Source organism: Chaetura pelagica, unplaced genomic scaffold, assembly GCF_000747805.2.
Source record: "Chaetura pelagica isolate M959 unplaced genomic scaffold, ChaPel_1.0 scaffold472, whole genome shotgun sequence".
In the NCBI taxonomy this organism is placed as follows: domain Eukaryota; kingdom Metazoa; phylum Chordata; class Aves; order Apodiformes; family Apodidae; genus Chaetura; species Chaetura pelagica.
In genome coordinates, this window is record NW_009952566.1 from 779,886 (window position 1) to 802,051 (window position 22,166).

Genomic DNA, 22,166 nt, shown 5'->3' on the forward strand with positions numbered 1-22,166 from the left:
TAAGACAAACAGAGGGCAGTCTGTGCATGGATACATTTGTGCTAACCCAGGAATAATTTGGAGGTTTAAGGGCAGCACTTTTTATAAGCCCAGTGCCTCATCTTCTGCTGGTGGCCAGATCCAGGGATGTCTGGAATTTAGCTGAAGGACTTTCTGTGAACTTCGCCACCTCGGTGAGGTTTCTTGTTCTTTGCTTTGGGATTCCGCACGTGGTCACACCAGCCCAAAGTGCACGACTTTGAGAGACCCGCTGTCTCCGGCCTCCTGCGAAGGAAAAAACCAGGCAGGATCAGGCGAGCTGCAGCGACGTGCCGGGAGGAATGGAAACCTTGCCTGGTCGTTGGAAACACCGTCCCAACCCAGGGAGAAGAGAAAACTGCAGACTCTGTCCCAGCTTGGCCAGGGAATGGAGGATGCAGCCCTAAAGCAGAGACTGTCTTGTCATGCAAGGTAAGGCACCTCTCCCGTTGCTTTTAAGCCCCTTTGCAAGCCCCCTCCCCTGCTGCTCTTGGGGAAACCAGGGGCTGCAGCTCCAGGGACAGCTCATGGCGTCCCCTGAAGTGTACACGGGGTTGGGATGCGAGGAGCTGGGAGCTGAGGCTCCACCTGCCTTCGAGCCCCTTCCCCAGCGCCTGGAAGCTTATTGGCTGAAGTGAAACTCTAGATTTTTGTTACCTTTTAATTAAAACACACTGCAAACACCACAAGGCTGGGTTAACGCCAGTGGGTAGCGAGCCAGGTTTTCAAAGTTACACAGGGATAGCATTTTGCATTCCTCATGCAATGCAAATAGGTGATTTCAGCACAAATCCCCCTCGGTGCCCGCGCAGGGTGGAAACCCCAGCCCTCTGGTTTTGCAAAGGCCATGACGATGGGGGGAATGTGTGCTGCAAACAGAAGGTATTTCACAACACGGGCCAGTGTGCCTGCAAAATGCATGAAACACTTCGCCTTGGAAGGTGCCGTAGTCTAGTGAGTCATTGCTTTCTTTTCAATTACAGATGAGTATCCAGCCCTTCACGATGCAAAGAATAAACTAGGTGTGGAGCTGAAAACAAAGGGAAACGTGTGTTTGTCCTGTCTCGGAGGGCAAGACACGCTGGCTGGTGTGGGAAGGGGGGTGGGCTCAGCCCCAGGGGGTGGCTGTCAGGGCTGTGTCAGGCTGCGGGAGCTCTGGCAAGGGTGGAGGGGACTCATGTGACTGACTCTCTGCTCCTTGACTTCAGGAAAGAGGAAAAAAAAATAAAAAAAAATTCGACTAACTCTTGCAGCTTCATAAGCAACCTTTACCAGAGCAGCAGCTCCATCTCATGGTATGTGCATTTCACCACAGAGATAGAGATCACTCTCTGAAACAACCTCCCTACCTCAGCACAGAGGAAACAGTAAAAGTGCCATGGCTCAAAATGAGCACCGCGTGGGCACCGAGTTGCACTTCCACTCCGTCCCTTGGCACTTGCAGGGAGATGGTGGGAGGTGGCCCTGCCACAATATGACCCCCTGCTAAATCTTGGAGGTCGTTTGAAGATGATGAAAAAGCCTCCCTTAAGTCCCATCTGACCCGGCACACTCGCATCCTCAGACCCCACCAGGGTTATTCCAGTGTTGTAACTCAAAGCACAGCTTCACTGCTGAGACTGCTGCTTGCACAAGTGTCTCCAAGGGGGTTATGAGTTGCCTTACTCAATGGTAGCCCTCATGGGGGGGCTATGGGTATGTGCCTTGGTTTTTGGGTGGCTGCAAGCTTTCTGTGGGCTCTCCTTGCTCTCTGAATGATGCTTGTTGGAGGCTCTAAAAATTACCTTTTTTTTTTTCTTTCTTTTTTTTGGTCTTTTTTTTTCAGTCCAGCCACAACAGTAAAGCTTTGAGGAGCACAAGAGACTGAAGGGTGGCTCTTTTTTTCCCTGCCAGTGCCTTAATGCAGAAGGGTTACTGCTGGTGCTTGTACTGATGACCAAGGGAATTGGTGGGAAGGTGAATGCAGGCTGGAGAAAAAACCACAACATTTAGAGTTCAAGGTTGTTTTGTGTAGGTCCCTGTTGTTCAAGGCTCAGGGTTCTGAGTGCATCAGAGCGGTATCTGACCTGGGTTCTGTGATTTATGATTTGTGCCACTCTCTGGGGAGAGGTTAACGAGAACCCAGCTCCGCAGACCTACTTAGTTGCTGTTTGGAGATTTTTTCTTTCTTTTTTTTGGTTTTTTTTTTTTCAGTGCAGCCACAACAGTAAAGCTTTGAGGAGCACAAGAGACTGAAGGGTGGCTCTTTTTTTCCCTGCCAGTGCCTTAATGCAGAAGGGTTACTGCTGGTGCTTGTACTGATGACCAAGGGAATTGGTGGGAAGGTGAATGCAGGCTGGAGAAAAAACCACAACATTTAGAGTTCAAGGTTGTTTTGTGTAGGTCCCTGTTGTTCAAGGCTCAGGGTTCTGAGTGCATCAGAGCGGTATCTGACCTGGGTTCTGTGATTTATGATTTGTGCCACTCTCTGGGGAGAGGTTAACGAGAACCCAGCTCTGCAGACCTACTTAGTTGCTGTTTGGAGATTTTTTGTTTGGTGTGTTTTTTTCAATACTTTGGAAAAAACAACACTATTTGCAAATCTCTCTGGTCACGCTGAAGCAGACTTGGCGGTGTCGCGTGGGAAGTCTGTGATGTGGCATCACGCTTGTAGAGGTGTTTAATGTTAATCAGAGGCTGAAGAGCAATGACTGGAACTCTCTTTCTGACATCTGCATCTTTTCTGATGTAACACCTCGGCAATAAAAGAAGCCGCAATAATTTGATGAGAGTTGATCTTCATAGGGCAGGAAGAGGGCTGTCCAGGAACAGGGGAAGCCAGCATTGCAGTTGTAATCAGCAGCTAGTCATCCAGAGCAGGAAAACATGAATATCCTGACAGGAGAACATCCACTTGTGCCCTGGAGAGTTCAGATTGTGGGACTTTGCATGGTAATGATGTGGTCCTCCTCTGGCAGGCAAAGGGAGGTGTGGTATGGGAAGGCACACCCTGTAATTGAAAAGCCACTAAACCATCTCAGACCTGCAGGGATAGCAGGATGGAGGCAGTGGTTTGCTTGGTCTCCCCAAGTCTGAGGCACAATGGAGGATCCCTTTGGTCTCCAGGAGTGGGAAATATGAGAAACCTCTTCCCTGTGCTGCAGTATCGCTCCCAGGAGGCTACGCTTTTTCTCCTGGGGATTATTCTCAAGGACATGATGAAGGTGGGAAAGGAGGAGAGTGGGAGAGGGAAAAATAAATGAAGGTGCCACAGGGAATTACTTTAACTACCTGTTTTTTCAGGTGGAGATTGCTTGATTCCAGGCTGCAAGAATGGCTATATGGAAGGGCATGCCTGTTAGGATTCTTAGGTACTGCTCCCTTTCACTGAAAATGCTTGTTTCCCTTGGATAGCATGCACCTTCTGGCTGGTGGGTCAGCTGAGTGATAACATAATAAACGAACCATTTGTTAGCCATAAGGCACCACTGACTTCAAATTCCTATAAATAAGATCAGTGTCCAGTCCAAAAGAGACAGAGCAGTTGAGATTCACATTTTCCAAAGTGTCTAATTTGTACCAAGGCTGGTGACCAGGGTGTTTGGAGACTTGGTCTTACTGGGTGCTGCTAAATGGAGACTCTTTGAATGACCCTATATAGTTTTCTCAAGATTGTGAAAACCCAGAATAACACAGGCCAGGAGGGACCACCTGGAGATCACGTAGCAATCCTTGCTCACAGCAGCAAGAGTAGGCTGGGTCTTGAGCAACATGGCCCTCAAAGATACACCAATCCCATCTCCAGCCTTTCCTGGAAGATAGGACTGACCATGAACATGAAATCCCGACCCCAACAAATATTGTGGATGGGATGCTCACTTCTCATTTGCTTCTCCTCTGTTGCTTGACAAGCCTTACCCAACCAAGCTATGCAGAAGTCAAGAAAAAGTGCAGCCTTGTTCCTCTGGCAGCTAGCTATGCCACCCCACCTTTGTCCTCAGTGATGGGATCCTCCAGCCAACACTGGCCCCAAACCAGCTTGGCAAGGCCAAGTGGTCTGCATTTGTCCTGCCTGTGAGCTGGAGACCATGGTGGCAGCCCTCACCCATCGTCACCCACGCACCAAAGGGCTGCAGTGGGGACACACGTGCCCTGCTCCAGTGCGAAGCCAACGGCGCTGCTGGGGGGGACGCAGGCAGCCCCCGCGGCAGCAGAGTTGTGCCTCCAAGCTGCCTCCTGCACGCTGCAGGGCTAAGGCTTTCCTCTGGAAAACAAACCTCGTTCAACCGCTTGAGTGTTGTTTGGCTGTGTGACAGCCAGCTGCTCGGGCAGGTGACTGGGAATGCTTTGTTGCATGATCTTTACAGTTTCAGGGAGGAGAAGCTTCCTCATAGCTGAGAGCGGCAGCAAGCAAGGAAGACGAGTGAGATGATGCACCTACAAAATAAGGGTCCATGTCAGAGACGTTCCCACTGAGCACTCCAGGGCCATTTTCTTGGGGGACAGGCCACTTCTGGCTCCAGTCTTTCACCAATGAACTGGCAAAGGGGGACAAAGCACATAATCGGGCTCGCAGCTGCAGTGATCTTCCTGCAGAATTGACTGTGCAAGAAGGGCTGGGTTTTGGGTGTGCTCCCCTTACGTGGCACCAGGCCCGGTATTGTGAGGGCTCCCTCTGAAGCAACGTGCAGGAAGTGGTGACGGAGGGACGCCAGCCTGGGGGAGCAGGAGGGTGAAAGTGGGACATCAGGGACGGGCTGTCCATCAAATGCTGGCAGGGATGCAGCAGGGCTGGTGCTGTGTCCGGGTGTAGAGCTGGTGCTGATGGTGGGTTTGGGTTGGATTTGGGATGGGCTGAACTAAAGCCAGAGGTCAGTCCAGCTAGAAAGGAGCTGCTCTGATTTGATGGGTGCTGGTTCCTGTGCTGGTACTCAGGTGCTGCAAGAATTCCAAATTCCCACAGGCCATTAAAAGTCATAACAGAACGGTGCTGGAAACATACTCCCAGAGCTGAAAAGCTGATGTTGCATGGATGGCTTTTCTACTCTGAAAAACCTCGTGTGCACAACAGGCTCCCTGTTACCCAGCAAGTTGTTTCCTTCTGCACTTGTCAGAGCTGCTGCCTCCAACAGCACCATGTCTGCCTTCCCTTGTTCCTGCAAGAAGCAGAGCAGCTCAGCAAAGATGGATGTGCCTCATTTTCTAGTGCACAAGCAGCTCTGCACTCTGTGGCAAAATCAGGGCACCTCCACCAGGTTCGCAGATGTCACATTTGCACCCACCAGCTTTTAGCAATGGTAACTGCTCAGTTGCGGTATTTTTTTGGAACCGCTCCCTTTTCTAAGTTCTTAATGATGTGACAGCAAAGTTTTGTTCTTCGTGTTGCTCCCACTACAGAGAGTTTGTGCTTGTGGATTTTATTGTGATAGTCCAGAGCTTTCAAACTTCTCAGTTTATTAACTCAGCCGCTGATGTGGGCCCAAGGCACATCCTATACACAGCTCAGGGAAGGAGCTGGATAACCCATCTGGATAACCAGGTCCAAACCCAGGAATCCCACCAGCACCTCCCGACTGTCCCTGTGGATGTATTTTGCTTTACTCTGTATCCCCAGGCCACTGAAGCCATCAAGAGGCCACTGGGGACATCCTTTGAGCACAGGATTCCCACCAGACCGACCCTGGCGTGGCGAACTCTTGTCACCTGCTTCCCAGCCTTTCCCCATCCTCCACCCAGTGAAATGTGCAGGGGCCTGGGGGAGGCTGCAGAGGTGGGGCTGGTGCGTGTTCTTCTCCGGTGCTTCAGGACTGGTAGAACAGCTCTTAGAGCACGATTGTACTTGGCATGGGCTGGTTTTGTAATGAAATAAATAAATAAATAAGTGCCATCCTGCTCTGCTGGGAGGGTGAAGCACTTCCTTTCTTTTCTGTTTTCTTTCTTTTTTTTTTTTTCTTTTCCTTAGTGATCTGTTTGTACTGAGGCCAAACACTGAATACTTCAGCCTCAAAAATGAAAGTTTAACAAGAACTGTAACTGGGAGGAGACTAGCATGCAGGCACTCTTGTGCCTTCATCCATGCTGCCATGAGACAGCTTTTATTTTATACTATTTTATTTCTTCCTTTAAAGTAGAACCGAAGGAGTTCATCAGTACTGCATGCTGCTGACTCACCAGCTCTTGAGACTGGATTGCCCTTCATATGTGCTCTATACACACCCCCACTGCCACCCACGCGCATAGGGCACCAAACCAGGCTGGGAGGGAAGGTTCCTGTAGGAGATCAGGGTAGCTGAAGGATTTGAGGGGCAGGGTAGGGTCTTCCTGCCCACAGGGAAGAAGTGCCTGAGCCAGCATGGGAGAGGAAGGAGGACATAGGACTGGAGGCTGATGCAGGGCAGACTGGAGGACCGGGGGGAAGGGACGGTCCACCTTTTTTGGCAGGACCTTGCAGTCAAATCAGCTTAAAGTGATCATGACACTATGGGGTAGTATTTCACTCCTCTTTACTGTAGTCTGTCTCTTGAAAGCGCCAGAGTGCCAGCCACTTTGTTTAAGATGAACGTGGATGGAAGACAATAGATTCTTTCTTAGATCCCATCCAACAGGCATAATAATTTTGAACTTTCATTGATCGTGCTCGATTCCAAGACGCAGATGAAACCCCGCTCTAGCAGTGTGGTATAGAAGCATTTCTACCAATTTCAAGTGAGCCCTGCAGGCAGACAGCTTGCAGGGACAGGCTCGGGGAGTTTCAGGAAGCTACAAAATAGAGTAAATAATAACAAGCAGAAATAAAAAAAATATACCAGAAATGCATTACCTGCTTTGAAGGAACTGCTCTCAAATTTCCTTTAAAAAAAAAGAAAAGAAAAAGCTCACAATGTTATTTACATTCCATTTGACTTGCTGAAAAACCCAAACAAATAATGGAATGGTATTAGGTAACTCTTTCAGGTTTTTTGATAGGACACAGCTATTTTATATCCTGCTATTTAATGGGTGAATTAAAATATTTAATATATTGCTTATACGAGTTTATACATGTAGGATAAGCATATTCCCTCAAACACTACACCAATTTATAGCAAATGTGATTTTTGTGGATAGGATAGTGTGGAGATGCAAGGCCAGTGATGGAGTGGGGTCCCCCCTTCATCCCAGCTCAGCAGGGAGCTGTTGCAGGAGTGGGATGCATGTGTTGTGACAGAGCTGTGGCTGTAGCACACCCCTCTACCTGTCCAAGGCAGCTGTAGGTGGTGGAACTCGGCCCAGGCTGCCTGAGTGCTCATCTTGTGTCTCAGGAGGGTTTTGCAGCCCGCGCAGTGCCGGGGTTGCTGCTGGAAGTGTTTGAAGATGAGGCTTCATGTTACAGCTTGAGCCGAATTAACAGCTGCCAACATCAGAAAGAAGTCCTGCTGCAGGCAATGTGCTCCTGCCCCTCACTGGGTGCCGTCTCTGCTGTCCTCTGATCCCCAGGTAAGGCAATTTAATTCAGGGGATGGACAAAAGCCCACAGGAAATATTTTTTTTTTGTGGTTGGGTGCTGTGTGGCCCCTTGTGTGATCTCATGAACATGAGCAGAAGAAGGTGGTAAGAGGGAAGCAGGACCTTCCTGTTTTGATGGTGGCAAGCTGCTAGTTCTCCTTCACTGTAATGTGGAAGTGCACCCATAGCTGGCTTGCTTTAAACTATCTCTTTCACTTGTGGAATAGGAATCACAGTTATGCCTTGACTTTCTGTGTCAGTGTGCCTGGAGACTGGCTCAGTTCCTACATACCTGTCAGTATGATGGGACAGCTGGACAAGGCAGAAGATAAAAATCCTCATCTCACCCCCTGCACAAATATTCTTACACATCTCTGCCTGGCTGACTTTACAGGATGACTCCAACCGTGACTTTCTAGTGCTGGACTGCTCCTTTATTATATGGCTGGACTGCTTTGACTCTCTATGATGCAGATACCAAACACTGACAGCCACATCCATTTACTCCAGGACCCCCTGCAGAAGTAGCACAAAACGCGACTTCACAAGCCATCTAACTGGTGAGGCTCGGCTGCCGGCCACTGCACATCAAGCAACAGAGCAACAACGACCAAAACACATAAACATTTTGCCTGTCTTTGTTAAATCATGAATAGAGCTTTAAGATAAGGAGATTTATATGATTAGTTGATTAATTCTACGTTGCGAGAACTGGTAGCCAAGTCCTCATGCCTCTCCTTGTCAGGTACACACAAACCAAGTGTATGCTGCAATACCACTGCCTTATTTTCCTACCTAGATCCAAATTCTTTTTCAAGATAGCTATCACCATGATTTCTAGCTCCACCCCTTTGCACGTATTTGAAAGAGACCCCTTCTCTTACCTTCCTGGTTGCTGGAAAAGGGTTTCCCTGTCAGGGAGGTGGCACAGCCACCCGCTCCAGGCTTACGCTCCATGTCCTCTGACTGTCTGCGGCTGGGGAGTCTTTGGAAGCAAAACAGAAATTACAGAAGAGGAGGGAGCAAGGACTGAAGAGTTGGGGAGACACTGCATAGCAGAGCAAAGCTGTTTTGTTTGTTTTCTATCTTCTCAAGTACATAGGAGCCTATGTAATTCCCTGGCTACAAACTGTAGCCCTTTTTTATCAGATACCAGTACATTTGTTGACTGAGCATCACTAGGATTGCTCACTTGGCCACGCAGTCGCCCAAGCACCATCCTGTCATTCAAAGCTGTGATGTAAAGCTGGTGTTTTTTTGAGCAGTTAAGGTTTTGTTAAGCCAGACAAGTTGGGGATAGGCAATAGATGCAGCAGGCGCTTGGCACTGCTGCAGCCCTGCTCAGAGGCTGCTGGGCAGCTGCTGGGAGAGGAGGCTGTCAGACCCAAGAGGCAGGTTTTTGCAGCTAAATCCTCTCCCCACACTACCCCTATCACTGAAACCCAAGTAATGAAGAAGCTGCAAGGAGGAGAACATCAGTCCTGTGTTACAAAAAACGCGGATGGAGGTTTTTTCCTTTTTCTTCTTTTTTTTTTTTTTTTTCTTTTTCAGTTTTGCTTGTCTAGGTTTCTTCACTCATCATTAATCTCTGTTTACGTAGGTGTGTGGAAAGGCAATCCATTGCCAAGGCAGTGGAACTGGAAATTTGGAGGCTATCTTGTGCTATCTCGGCTTGCCGACTCACTGCTCATCCTGCTGTCCACAAACTGCCAAGTGCCTGGCAAAGCCCAAGGGAGTGCTGCCTCTGGCAAGAACCAGTTGAACACAGAAAATGAAATAAATCTCTCAAACCAGGCCAACTGGGAAAATTCTCCTCATTTGGGTAGATCCTCCCCCTCTGTGGACATAGCAATGTTTGACTCACCTAGTGTTTTACTCAAGGGTGTCTTTCAGATATGAGAGCAGTGTAGTTGTGAGAACGAAAATGTGATGGCTTTTGTGCGGCACCCAACTTGTTAATTGCCACAGTGCAAAACCTTGCTCAGCTTTGATAACTCAAATAATACATTCCAGGCATAAAAAGACCTTTATTACTGATGAGAGTGTAAACAACTAAAGAAAAAGCTCAGATTTTCCCTGTGCCTTTGTCTTCACACTACCCGTCAGGCAATAGCTATGCAAGCAGCCGGGCATCTGTGAAGCAACTAAAAGCAACTCTCCTCATCAGCTTTCCTGAGACATTTTTAAGCTGCAGTAATGCAGCTTCCCATCATGCTAAGCTTTATTGGTTTAGCAAAAGAAACTAAGAAACTTCATTGGAGACCAGATTATGCTGGTTGCAAAAATGGAGGGATTCTTCTGCTCTTCAGCCCCATTATCTCCTCTGCAGTGTCTTGATCAGCTTTCTTACACACAGCCTTGGATTCTGCCGAGACTCGCAAATCGCTTTTTTGGCTGCCAAATTGCCATAACCCTTCTATTTTTGTTTTAAAAGAGCTTAAAACCCTCCATCCTCTTTGGACATGTCTTTAAAATTGACCGGTACTGGGAGGATTTACTGTATATCCAAAGGCTTAGAAGAAGATGTTACTTCTACCGAGCTTCTAGTTTTACAGTCAACAGACACGAAAAGCCCAGCGGGGATAAAAGGAACTTAACCAGTTCTGTCTAATGCATATAAATCTACCTAAGAGCTCAAGGCACTGGAAGTACTCAATGCGCTACATTTATCTGAGTCTAAGATACAGAAATGGTCTTCAGCCCACATGCCACATGTCCCATTTTCATGCCAAGTTAATATGAATTAAGAGACAGAGATGAATAAACAAGGTCAGTCTGGGCTGGGCCAAGTTGAATCAATGTAAAATAATTGTCAGTATTTTCTGTCAGCAACGCCGGTTTATCTTGGCTCGGGATTCTTGGTGCTATAGATTATAAAATGTTTTCAGTGGAACAGTTGGCAGACATTTTATTGATTTTTCTTTGTTTTGTGACTGCTGGAAAAATTTCCATTAAGTACACATGCTGCTCAAGTGACGAAGCCAAATTGCTTTTTCAAGCTTTTCTTTCTTCAAGTGAGCTAATGCAGTAATACGCTAGCAATCTAATTTAATCAAGAGGACCTTTGTCTGGAATCAAGAGGCCAAAGAGTGCACCTTGATGCATCTAGAGTACCTGTGGGCTGGTAAGAGTTAATGTTGTACTTTCAAGGTGCTGTATGCATGTTGACTAATTAATGTGCCCAATACCCCTTCAAAGTTGGTCATGCATTATCTCAGTTTTACAGATGTAGAAACTGAGAGTGGAACTTCACACAGAGCCATGTATATTTGACTGCTGTTGTGTTCTCAATGCACAGGGAGCCCCTGTTGCCTTCACTGGGGCTGAGCAGCAGCAAAGCATGAGAAGGGAAGCCGCAGTAACTGGCCAGGATTAGCACTGCTGAGCTGCAGGATTCCATCTCCATGATGAATTTCCTACAGTGGATTGCCACATCCCTGCAGCATGCCTCTTAATAGAGTTATGTTGGGACTGAAAACTGCTAGGGCAGATAGAGCAGCTTGTAGGATTATATGTGGACAAGTGGCAGGTTGCATTTCTCAGCCTATATTCCTGTTATTTCAAGACTAGGTTTGGTGAAAGAGAACTTCTGAAAAAGATCATTGATGGTGGATGAACAAACAGAAGTGCCATAACTGTGACAAATGCTTATTTTGTTTAATTGCACAAAACAATAGAGTAAGAAATCTGTTTAATGTTTTGTTGCTTGTTTTTTTTTTAAATGTGACACACAAGAGGGGAAGAAGTGGGATAACTCTAGTTCTCTCTCTCTTTACGTTGATTTAATCACCAACATATACAGATATGAAAGACTGACATGCATTTTTCCCTAATGTTTTCTGAGGTTTCATCAGTGATGCTCTAGATTCAGAATATACAAACATGTTTCTGAGCTTAAATAAAAACCTTCTAGAGCAGAAGATTTTTAAGTACATAAGCAACAGGAAAGTTTTATGATAAAAATCATTGTGATTATGTATTTTTTTTTGCCTTCTATCCTAGTCACTGGTATTAAAATAGGAGTAGTTCTGGTTTGGGGGATGAGGACAAGGTAGATGGATAATAAGCTACATAAAAGCCCAACCCAGCTTCACACACATCCTGACACTACCAACAAGTGTAAGGTATTCAAATCCACTTGCATTATGGTAAGGAAGGAGAATGACACGTTGATGGGGAGGAAACCCACCTGCAGTTACCAATACCAACAGCAGAGGTGTGAGCATGGCCATAGCTCTGTCCTCTGATGTGCCAGACTGGCACGGTGGCAGACACTCACTAATTGACTCATCCAGAAATAATCTGTCCCATAGGGTGTCAATCAGCTCCTTTAATGCGTTGACGAGAGGATCAGTACATTACCTTGCTCCTCTGAACAACAGGGTCTATACCTTCTGAATATATTTTCCTTTTTACAGGCAGCAAAATAGTTATGCCGATTAAAATGTATCCATAAATAGATAACAAGAATTATAACAGAGGGGACAAGAATTGCTGGACTATAACGTATCTCACACTTGGAGGAAGAGAATGGCAATGGTCAATGGCAAATAAAGGCCAGAGATGAGAGCTCTGTCTTGTAAAATTATTCCCTGGACTGTACCTCATTGGTGGCATTTAACTGTACCATTCATGGTAAAGTGAAAGGAACTACTGCAGCAAATACAATGCCCCTGTCTGAAGCATTGTCCTGAAAACCTCATCGCTCACAACTTATTCTCTCTCTGTGTGCACAGGTCAGAAAGTTGACTACAGTTGTCCTGTGACAGCAACACTATTGCTACTTTCATAAAATGCCACAAAGTAAATCTGTTTTTCTCTATCTGTAAAGCATACTTCAGTCTCAAACTAAGTTCTCTGCTTTCTGACTGTTAAGGCAAGAAAAGAAACCAGATTTTGCCCAAAATAAGTTATCAGAGAATGAAACCCTTGAGACTATTTTATGAACTATCATTTTGGTTCCAGCCTTTTCTGTCTCTTTTCTATCCATGTCTCCATCCTACGCCACATTTTTCCTTGTAGCAAAGTAGCAAAGGAGATGATGATGTCAAGAATTAATTGAAGTGATTTGTTAATCATACAGCCTGAAAACTGGGCTTCAGTTACACATATGCAGATAGGCTCCCTGAAGGGCATCAGTAACAAGGTTTATTAAGTAAGTTAAACAGGAACATCTGCTAGTCTTCATAGGGCCCTTGTCCAGGGCTTCTGGCTAGGTGTAAGTCACCAGATACACCTCAGCTGTCCCAAAACAAAAGTTCCATCAAAGCTGAATTATGAGAAAGTAGTCTGGGTATGTGCTGGAGACAAGCCTCCAGAAACTTGGCTGAAATACAGATTCAGGAATGTATCTGGGTCTAACAGGGGTGGCAGTGTTAGAAATGCAGTAATGTGGATCCATTGATTAAATGGGTTTGGTTTGATGAGCTGGTACAAAGTTGTAAAGCCAGGGCAGACAACAAGAGACTCTGGGAAAGACGAAAAGAGCAGCCATGGGGTTCTCTTGCTGAACACCTGCAAAGTCCTGCTGTGGGGCCTTACAAAGCTAAGGGGAACCACTGCCACCTCGAAGACAGAAGAGCTTGGGGTCATGTACAGTTGGATTCATATAGGACAAGAGGACATTGAGGGGTGCTACTGGCTCTGTGTGACCTGCAATTTACTTGTACAGATAAGGTTGTGGGGTTTTTATTGCCAGACTAATGACACTGAACACTGAGACTCAACTTGCAATGAACTGATTGATCTTAGGTTGGAAGTGAGCTCTGGAGGTCATCTGGCCCAACCCTCTTCTCAAAGCAAATCCAACTGTTAAGGCAGATCCAACTTCAAGGCTGGTTCAGCTCAGGTGTGTGTCTTAGTGGGAACTTGGGATGGATAGCAGCAGAAATTAACCATCGGTGCTGGCAAACATCCATAAGGTCAGAAAGGGAGTCACAGTACGTTTCCTTACATTAAACTTGGAGCAACACTCAAGGGTCCAGATCTGAGCTAACTCCTGTCACATCACCAGAAAGGACTGCATTTGTTGTAGGAACTGACAATATGCCAACATGCAAAAAAATGAAGCAAGCAAAAGCTACAGACTAATCTTGCTCCACAGACCACAAGTCCTCAGAGGCAGTATCTCATGGATTCAAGTGATGCTAGGGAGGTAAATCAACAAGTTGCCTATGGTAATACCTACGACCATGGCTGAAGTGATTTGGCCAAGACAGGAGACTGTATTCTGCATGGGGTTAGGGAACAACAAATATTAGTAAATCTACTACAAAATCAGAATTTTCTTCTTTTGTTTTTCTTGAGGGGAAGGACTTCAGAAGTAAATAGGAAACAATTCAGGATGTACATTTATCTCACTGGTGATCAGAATACATAAACATTGAAGACATGAGAAACAGCATGAGAAATGGAGAAAGTCAATAGCAAAACAAAAAAATGACCAAGCTAACAAATGACAAAGGGCCTTTACAGGAGGCAGGATGTGTCCTGATTACTGATTTTGAAACTGCAGGTAGTGGTTGGAGACTGGGAAGAAGTGGACAGTGGAAATGTCAGATATGAATTTGTGATGTGGTAAATCAGTTAGAAGAATGAAGCTGCTGTGCACTCAGCTGTAAGTGCTACAGAACTGTGATTTCATAAACTTCACTGCATTTTAGTAAGGCGGTATTGCCATTTTTTTGAGTGAATTCACTGAGACAGCAGAAAGCAAATGTAATTTAATTTTGGGTTCATACATTGGATCAATTTAAAGAAATTTCCCCATGTGCCACGTAACCACCTACCCATTATAAACTATGTCCTCTGCTGATATCTCAGATCAGGCAGCCAAATCTCTGGTATAGAATAGAAAAAGAACAGAACAGAACAGAACAGAACAGAACAGAACAGAACAGAACAGAACAGAACAGAACAGAACAGAACAGAACAGAACAGAACAGAACAGAACAGAACAGAACAGAACAGAACAGAACAGAACAGAACAGAATAGAATAGAATAGAATAGAATAGAATAGAATAGAATAGAATAGAATAGAATAGAATAGAAATAGTGTAGAAGTTCTACAGTAACCTACAATGGTCATCTAGTTCAACTGCCTGACCACTTCAGGGCTGACCAAAAGGTAAAGCATGTTATTAAGGGCATTGCCCACATGTCTCTTAAACACTGACATGGTTGGGGCATCAACCACCTTTATAGGAAGCCTGTTCCTGTGTTTGACCACTTTCTTGGTAAAGAAATGCTTCCTACTGTCCAGTCTAAACCTCCCCTGGTGCCTCTGTAAGCCATTCTCATGCATCTTATCACTGGTTACTGGGGAAAAGGAATCAGCACCTCCTTCTCTACTTCCCCTCCTCAGGAACCTGTTGAGTGTAATGAGTTCATCCCAAGGCCTCCTCTTCTCCAAACTAGACAAACTGAGTCCTTAGCTGCTCCTCACAGGACATGCCTTCCAGGCCTTTCACCAGCTTTGTTGCCCTCCTCTGGATACAATCAAGGGCCTTCAGATCCTTCTTGAACCATGGAGCCCAGAACTGCATGCAGAACTCGAGGTGAGGCTGCACCATCAGTGAATACAGGGGGAGAATCACCTCTTTTGGCTGGGTGGTTGTGCTGTGTTTGATGCATCCCAGAATGTGGTTTGTCCTCATGGCTGCCAGGGCACACTGCTGGCTCTTATGGAGCCTGCTGCCAGCCTGTACCCTCAGATCCCTTTCTGCAGGGCTGCTCTCCAGACACTCCCTTCTCCATTTATGCTTGTGCCCGATATTACTCTGTCCTGGACGCAGAATCTGGCATTTGGACTTATTAAATTTTCTGCCATTAATGCTCCAATGCCCAATGCTCCAATCTTGGCCAGAGAGATGACACATGGCAATGACTGCAAACTGACAACATCCCTGTTTATGTAGGCTCCTAACACTCAAAACCTGCCTTTCTTTATACAAAAGTCTTCAGATGAAGAAGTCTGATTTAGACTTGGCAGCAGATGTACTATAGAAAACAAACTCTGTGAAACTGGAGGCAAAACACAAGCTACAGTTATGTGCTTGCAACCGTCTGTGAGTTTTTTTTAAAGCACAGAGGAGGTTGTTGGAATCACCTGTGCCTCAGCAGGTGACCTTCCCTGTGGCGTTGTCACAGGGAGTGCCTTTAAAACTCAAATTCATGATGACAAGCTTCAGGCAGCTGCGGCCAGCCAGGGGAGCTGTGAGAAGTTTTTTTCACAGCTCTGCAAGAGGCAACCAAAAACTCTGGGCTCTCCTGGGGTAGGTCAGCTGCCAGCACTGGGTGTCAGCAGGCGGAGCTGGTTGTGTGGGTGGGGAGCTTGCTTTATACTTGGCAACCTGGCAGGAGGCAAACAAAAGCCTGGGGAAATCCCAGCGGTTTATACAGCTCTGGCAATTGCAAGGACTCACGCGTGAGGTCCAGCAACTTCTGGTGACCCACCTTGGCAGGCACAGGAGAGCATGGTCAAGCCAGGGAGCCTGGGAACAGAAGTAAAGTTGAGCTCTGCAATCTCTCTCCCAGGATGCCTGAAGAAGGCAGACGTGGGACTGCCAGAGACCTGTGAGTCATAGCAACCTCCGAAAGGGAAAAGGTGAGCTGACAGGAGGATAGCATGTTTATACCCTGGCATCAGAGGCATGTTGGGATTAGTCTCCGCTCTAGTGCTCTGTTAAAGGAGCTCCTTTGTTGGAGCACTTGGAAAGCCCTCTGTAATAAATACAGTCGCCAGCATGGTCTTACTGTCTTTGTTATTTGCCTGTAGCAATATGGTGCTATCTCCATCCCAAAAGTTAAGACAGAAGAATTGTGCACTATATTTTGAAAAGCAGGCCTCATGTCCAGTTCCATTAGATATCTCTGAAAGCTTTATGCAGTGTTCTGTGTCCTAAAAGGTGTAGGCTATATATAAAATAAAAATGTCACTAGTGGTGTGCAGCTGGTATAATGGATATTGTATGTAATACTGCAAAAGCTCAGTCTCTTAATGTGAGGAAATACAGAGGACCAGGTAATATACAGCTTTTGAGAAGAAGAACGAAATGTCTTTCTTGCTCACACAGAGTGTTCAGCACATCAATATGCAAATTGTTGGGATGATTTGTCAATAAGTAAGTTCAACATTGTACTCACACTAGATTTACTACAGATGTTCCTATATACAGTAGGCATAGAAAAGAAAAAGAAGTGCATTTATATACCCACTTGGAACAAATAATTGTATCTTTTCTATAAAGAATGAATGAAGAAAAAGAAAATAAATAAATGCTTTTTTAATCTTTGCAGAAGAGCTGTTTCATTCTGTCTTCCCGTCTGTTGCAAGGTGATGTGCTGGTTCACTAGAAACAAAAGCACTGAAAAACAAACCCAGTCATCAAATCTGTTGTTTCTGTCGTAACAGGTAAGTTCCAGGTTTTAATCAACTTTGGAAGAAAGGTAATTCCAGGGATTTTGATTACAGGCTAGTGATGAGCTTACAGGAATCTGTAGAGATTGTGTTAGGTTTTACCACCTGTAACTGTTAATTTGCTGCATTTCCACTGCTGTATTTCATTCTTCTGCACATTCATCAAGCAAGGCTGCATTTGCCCAAACAGCTTAATTTGAAAACAGTTGTGCTAGTGCACATTAAATGATCTCAAAGTGTCTATCTGGAGATTACTTTGCATCCCTGTCATGTCCTTCTGGGTTCCAAGTTTCTCTTAGATCCTGCGTAGCATCTTAATGTTTTATTGTGTTTACAGTCATGATGCAGGTGACAACTGAGGTTGTCGGGAAAGTTCAAAATATCAAACGTACATTTCAAAAGTACTTTAGTTGATTGTTTCTCCCTCCCTTCTGTGTTCTGTAATGGAAATACAGAGCTTTCCTTGGCCTTATGAAGCATGTTTGATAGACACACAAGTTGCCCATGTGCCCTCTCCTGCGTGGCTCACCTGCGGGTGCAGCTCTGCAGTGGTGGCCTGATGGCTGGACCAGAAGCAGGTGGGTCATGGTTTTCTCCATGCTCTGAAGATCGGTCACTGAAAGCTTTGCCCAATGGGTCTTCTTCATCTGAGTGCCCCAAAAGTTCTGTTAAGATGAATCAAGATATGGTCACAGGCTTGCCTAATTTAAAAATACCAACCCAGCTGCCAACTGTTTGCCTTAGATATCAATAAGGACAAGGGTGTTCTCTCTTGTAATGGATGAAATCAAATGGAAAACCGTGCTCTTATACAGCTTTCATCCTTGACTTTTCCCCTTGCAAAGGAAGCCAAGTGGCTAATGATCAGTGACAACACATCCAAGAGTTTTTGGAAGAGAGGGAGTGTGTGTAGGCTTAGTTAACAAGAAGGAAATGCCTTATCTAAAGTGTCAACTACAAAAGGTCTAGCTGGCTGCCAAAGGCTGCTGTATTTCACTGTTGCCATACAGATCAGTGTCTCATCAGTTAGACTGTTCTCCCACAAGGGTATATGTAACTCCTTTCTTTAAAAATAAAGCCTTTCCTTAGCTTTGTTTCAAAATATTTTCGTTCACAATCAAGACCTGAAGTCTTCATGCAGGTGCAGGAGGGACCTCCAATTCCCAAGTTTCAGTCTGAGCCCTTTGGGCAAGTAAATTGTTTGAAAATACCCAAGCCACTTAAAATTACAGAGAAGGAATCTTCACATATTCTAGGTGTAAGACTGAAAAGAAACAAATAAATAAATAATGTAATCAAACCCCAGGCTAGCAGAATTTGGATTAAGGAAAAAAAAAATCCTGTTACAGATAAAGACTTTAAAAGATTTTTCTCAAAATCGTGAGACCCCTTTGCGTTTTTTCTTTTTTTAATCCTGTTTCTCTCCCCTTGTTCTCTGCCTTCCCAGATCCTGTATAAGCTAATCTGCACGATACCCATGGCAACACCATGGGCAGTGTGAAGAATAAAATGCTCTTGCAAGCGTTGCCATACTGCTAGTTTACATTTTGGCCAGAGACCCAGAGTGCTCACCAGCTTAGGAGGGCAAATCTACTTGTAAGTGCCTCTGAATCTCTGAGTCCTAAAAAGCTAATGCTGTAAGATTGCTGTGGACTCTTTTTACTCTTCATGCTACCTAAATATTATTAGCATCTGCAGTGCAAGAGAGAGTGAAGTGTGGCAACCAATTTGGCTTTCTCAGGTAGCTGATGAGTCTCCTCCTGTGCTGCTGTTTCCCACATGTGGAGCAATGTGGGGAATTGCTGAAAACAACCGACCTGGTCAGGGGCAATATAACTCCAAGCATGAATACCTTACAGTAAATGCAGGAGCTAAACTGGCCCTGGTGCAGCTTCTCCTCTACCCCAAATTAAAAATCCAAAGAGAAAAAAAGGAGGGAGGAAAAAAATGTACAAGCAATGGTCTGTATCTATGAAACTCAACTCAAGAGCAAGTAAATAGGTTTCTCTGAAGATCTCTTCTTGGAGCCTATTGCAGAGTGAGCAGCCAAGAGAATGAGGGGAGCAATACAGAGAACTTAAAAGGTGCAGGAGAAACTGCTTTTGATAAACATGAAGAACTCTGGGAAAGGGCTTAAACAAAATATCTGTTGATACGTGTGTGATCCACTGTCCCACTCTGGTGGGACAAACTTTGACAGCCTCAGCCTGGGAACACAGCTCTCATTGGCATGCTTCTACCTGTGAACCAAGTCTTTGGTCCTGCAGAGCCTTCCTTTTCACTTGTCCTTAGCTTTTAAGGAGGGAAATTAACCTTTTTCCCACTTTTTTTTTTTTTTTTTTTCTTTTCACCTACTCTGTAATGTCTAAAGCCTACTTGATTTGCCTCTTGAAGTTGCAAACTATCACCAGAATACAGTGTCCGTGGCTTCTCCTTAGACATGACTCCTGAGACTGGCCTAGCTCCAAAGAGCAGTGGCATCTCAGAACATAAATGAGAGAGAAGTGTGTATTGAGAAAGGAAACAAAAAAGGATTTGGTCAGCTTGGTCTTGAACTCTTTCCATCATACTGTTTATTTGCATTTTCTCATACCTGCTGAGAACCAGATCTGAATAAATCACAGCCCTCTCACATCAGTCACTTAAGTGTAACTCATGTATGTGCTCTGGGAGAGACCTGGTAGCTTTGCAATGTGAAGGGGGCTACAATTTGGGTGTACCCTGTTCACATGTGGCATAGCAGCCTTCTGGTACCTGAAGGAGCCTACAGGAAAGCTGGAGAGGGACTTTTTACAAGGGCATGTAGTAACAGGACAAGGGGGAGCAGTTTCAAACTGAAAGAGGCTGGATATACTGCCCAGAGAAGCTGTGGATGGAGGTTTGAGCAACCTGGTCTAGTGGAAGGTGTCCCTGCCCATGGCAGGGAGGTGAAACTAGATGATCTTTAAGGTCCCTTCCAAACCAAACCATTCCAAGATTTTGTGATTCTATGATATTTCTAATATATGACTAAGATGGCCACTGACTTGGATATTTCATGCTGTGGATGCAGCACAGCTACACCTTGTTAAAGAATGCTAGTGGATGCCTCATGGAAAACAGAGCAGTCTGTCATATGCAAGCACACAATTTTAGCCAAAATTGAGGAACAAGGGGGTTTCTCACCCAAGGGAGAGCAAATAGATTTCTTTGCACGTTCATATCTGGATTAAATATCTGCAACTGATCTAAAGTTAGAAGGATTGAACCTATTCAAGCCTGGGTATAGAGCTGCAGTGTTGCAGTAGTACATTAGATAGGATCAGGTGCCAGGAGTGGTTCAAAGCCACAAAACCATCAGATATGAGCTCCAGAGTAAAGAAATAAACATTTTTGTTGTGGGACATTGGACTGTGTTCCCTGTGAGAAGTGCTGCAGCAGAAATAACAAATGCATAAGGAACACTGTTTAAACAACACAGCCCTTCCCAAACCAGAGGCAACGTATCCCACATTTAATTAATAAGGGCAGGATTTTGGCAACAACGCCATAGAGCTGGGTGGTGGTCCTCACATTTAGATGAGGGCTCTGGCTAGGGTTTGGTGCTTAATAAAGACTTGACTCTGTGCTAGCACTGGAGGTATCATAAGTTGCACCTGAGATTTCATATTCAGGTTATCTGGGTTCTTCCTTTGGTTTATTGCCCAATAAACTTGCTGTTTTTAATTGTAACCTAATATTTGCTTATCATGTTAGCATCTGAGGATTTTAATCTGAATTTGAATTTTAAAAACCTGAAAGTCAGTATCATGGCTAACATTGTTTCATCATTAAGGTAATTTATCAGATGCAATAATATGAGTGATATTGGGCTAAAAATCTTCATCTACAAAATCTCATTTGTCATTACAAATATTAGGATAATGTTGCACACACACAACTGCTCAGTGTGCATCCTGCATTTCTAAAATCTGCTGACAGCTGCTCTTGTTATGTCCAGGGCCTGTCTGAAATAGCCAAATACATTTCTTTACAAGTCCACTAGAAGTTTTCTTACACTTTTATGAGCAGGATGCTTTCTGAACACCGTTCACAGCTGATGAGATCTCATGCTTTCCCTGCTTATAGATGTGTAATTATTTAACTGTATCTATTCTCTTTCGGATCTGTGCCTGAAAACTAGAAGGTGTTTCCATTCTCCAGTATCCTCCACTGGACTTTCAGGGTTAAAAATGCATTTTAAAACATGCGATCCCACGGTAAAATGAAAATCTCATGTTAATATTGTTTGCAAATTGACAGCTTTACTTAAGAGAATCCATTAAATTATTTACAAAGCAGCAGCTGCTCTTGGAAAAAATAGCCTTTTTTGGGGGCATGAAAAATAAACTAGTTGATAAGCCAGAGATAGGCCATTTGACTTCTTCTTTGTGTGCCTGGCATGGCATGCAGAGCCAATTCTGTTCAATCTGATGTTTACAGAGCAATCGTAATGTACGACCTCCTTAGGCAACAGGGCCACAAGAAGCCTTTAAAACGCTGAAGCAAGCATTTAATCAAAACTCTTCATGCTGATCTTTGAAAAATTCAGCAAGGTCAAAAAATGTAACTCCTTCTAAAGATAAAATATCGTTTTTTTGCTCCAGGAGTTGCAAATATATCCCAATGAACTCCCAGTGAACCACACAGACATCAGAAATACTGGTGTGTTTTGTTTTTTTTTAAAATAAGTAAATAATTCAGTTTTTCTAAAAGAAACAAATCAAGGGTCTGATGAGCAAAGCGAGTGCTGTAAAACAGTATGGTTTAATAATAACCCAAACAATCATACTTTTTTTTAGGCATTAAAGTAAATAATTTTTTTTTAAACCTGAATAGCTACTTCCATGTGAATACATTAATATCTTCTTTTATTATGCATTAACTTGTTATTTTACTTTTTAAAAATTTTTACCTGTTGAAATCAAGCTCTTGAGCTTTTGTGATTTTTTGTTCATTTTATTTGGGTTTTTTGTTTGTCTTTAAGGCAAATAACCACTGCAGGTGGTGTGAGATTAAGCATAAGCTCACACATTATCAGGCTACTTCACCTTAACTCTACCCCAGGTTTTCTCAAACTATAGGAAGGTATTTTTAAAGCCACTGAGTAATAGTCTTTTGGCATCCAAATTAGAGGGAACTTCCACTGCTGACTTGAGTGTGGTCAGTTCTTTTCTTCTGGCTACAATTGTTTTCCTGAAAATGTCTTTCTAAATAAACAGATTCTAATAAAATTGTTTAGTTTTA

At 44.5% G+C, this 22,166-nt stretch overlaps 1 protein-coding gene across 1 annotated transcript in view; it reads right to left on the minus strand.

Annotated features, from left to right (window-relative positions):
• Nucleotides 1-213: 213 nt before the first annotated feature.
• WDPCP (WD repeat containing planar cell polarity effector) overlaps nucleotides 214-22,166 on the minus strand; it is a 109,814-nt gene continuing 87,861 nt past the window's right edge. The window contains exons 14-17 of the mRNA XM_009993435.1: nucleotides 17,431-17,566; nucleotides 8,367-8,467; nucleotides 6,818-6,846; nucleotides 214-264 (exon numbers count right to left, since the gene is read on the minus strand). Of these exons, the coding sequence (XP_009991737.1) occupies nucleotides 214-264; nucleotides 6,818-6,846; nucleotides 8,367-8,467; nucleotides 17,431-17,566 (317 nt within the window). The remainder of the gene's footprint in view (nucleotides 265-6,817; nucleotides 6,847-8,366; nucleotides 8,468-17,430; nucleotides 17,567-22,166) is intronic.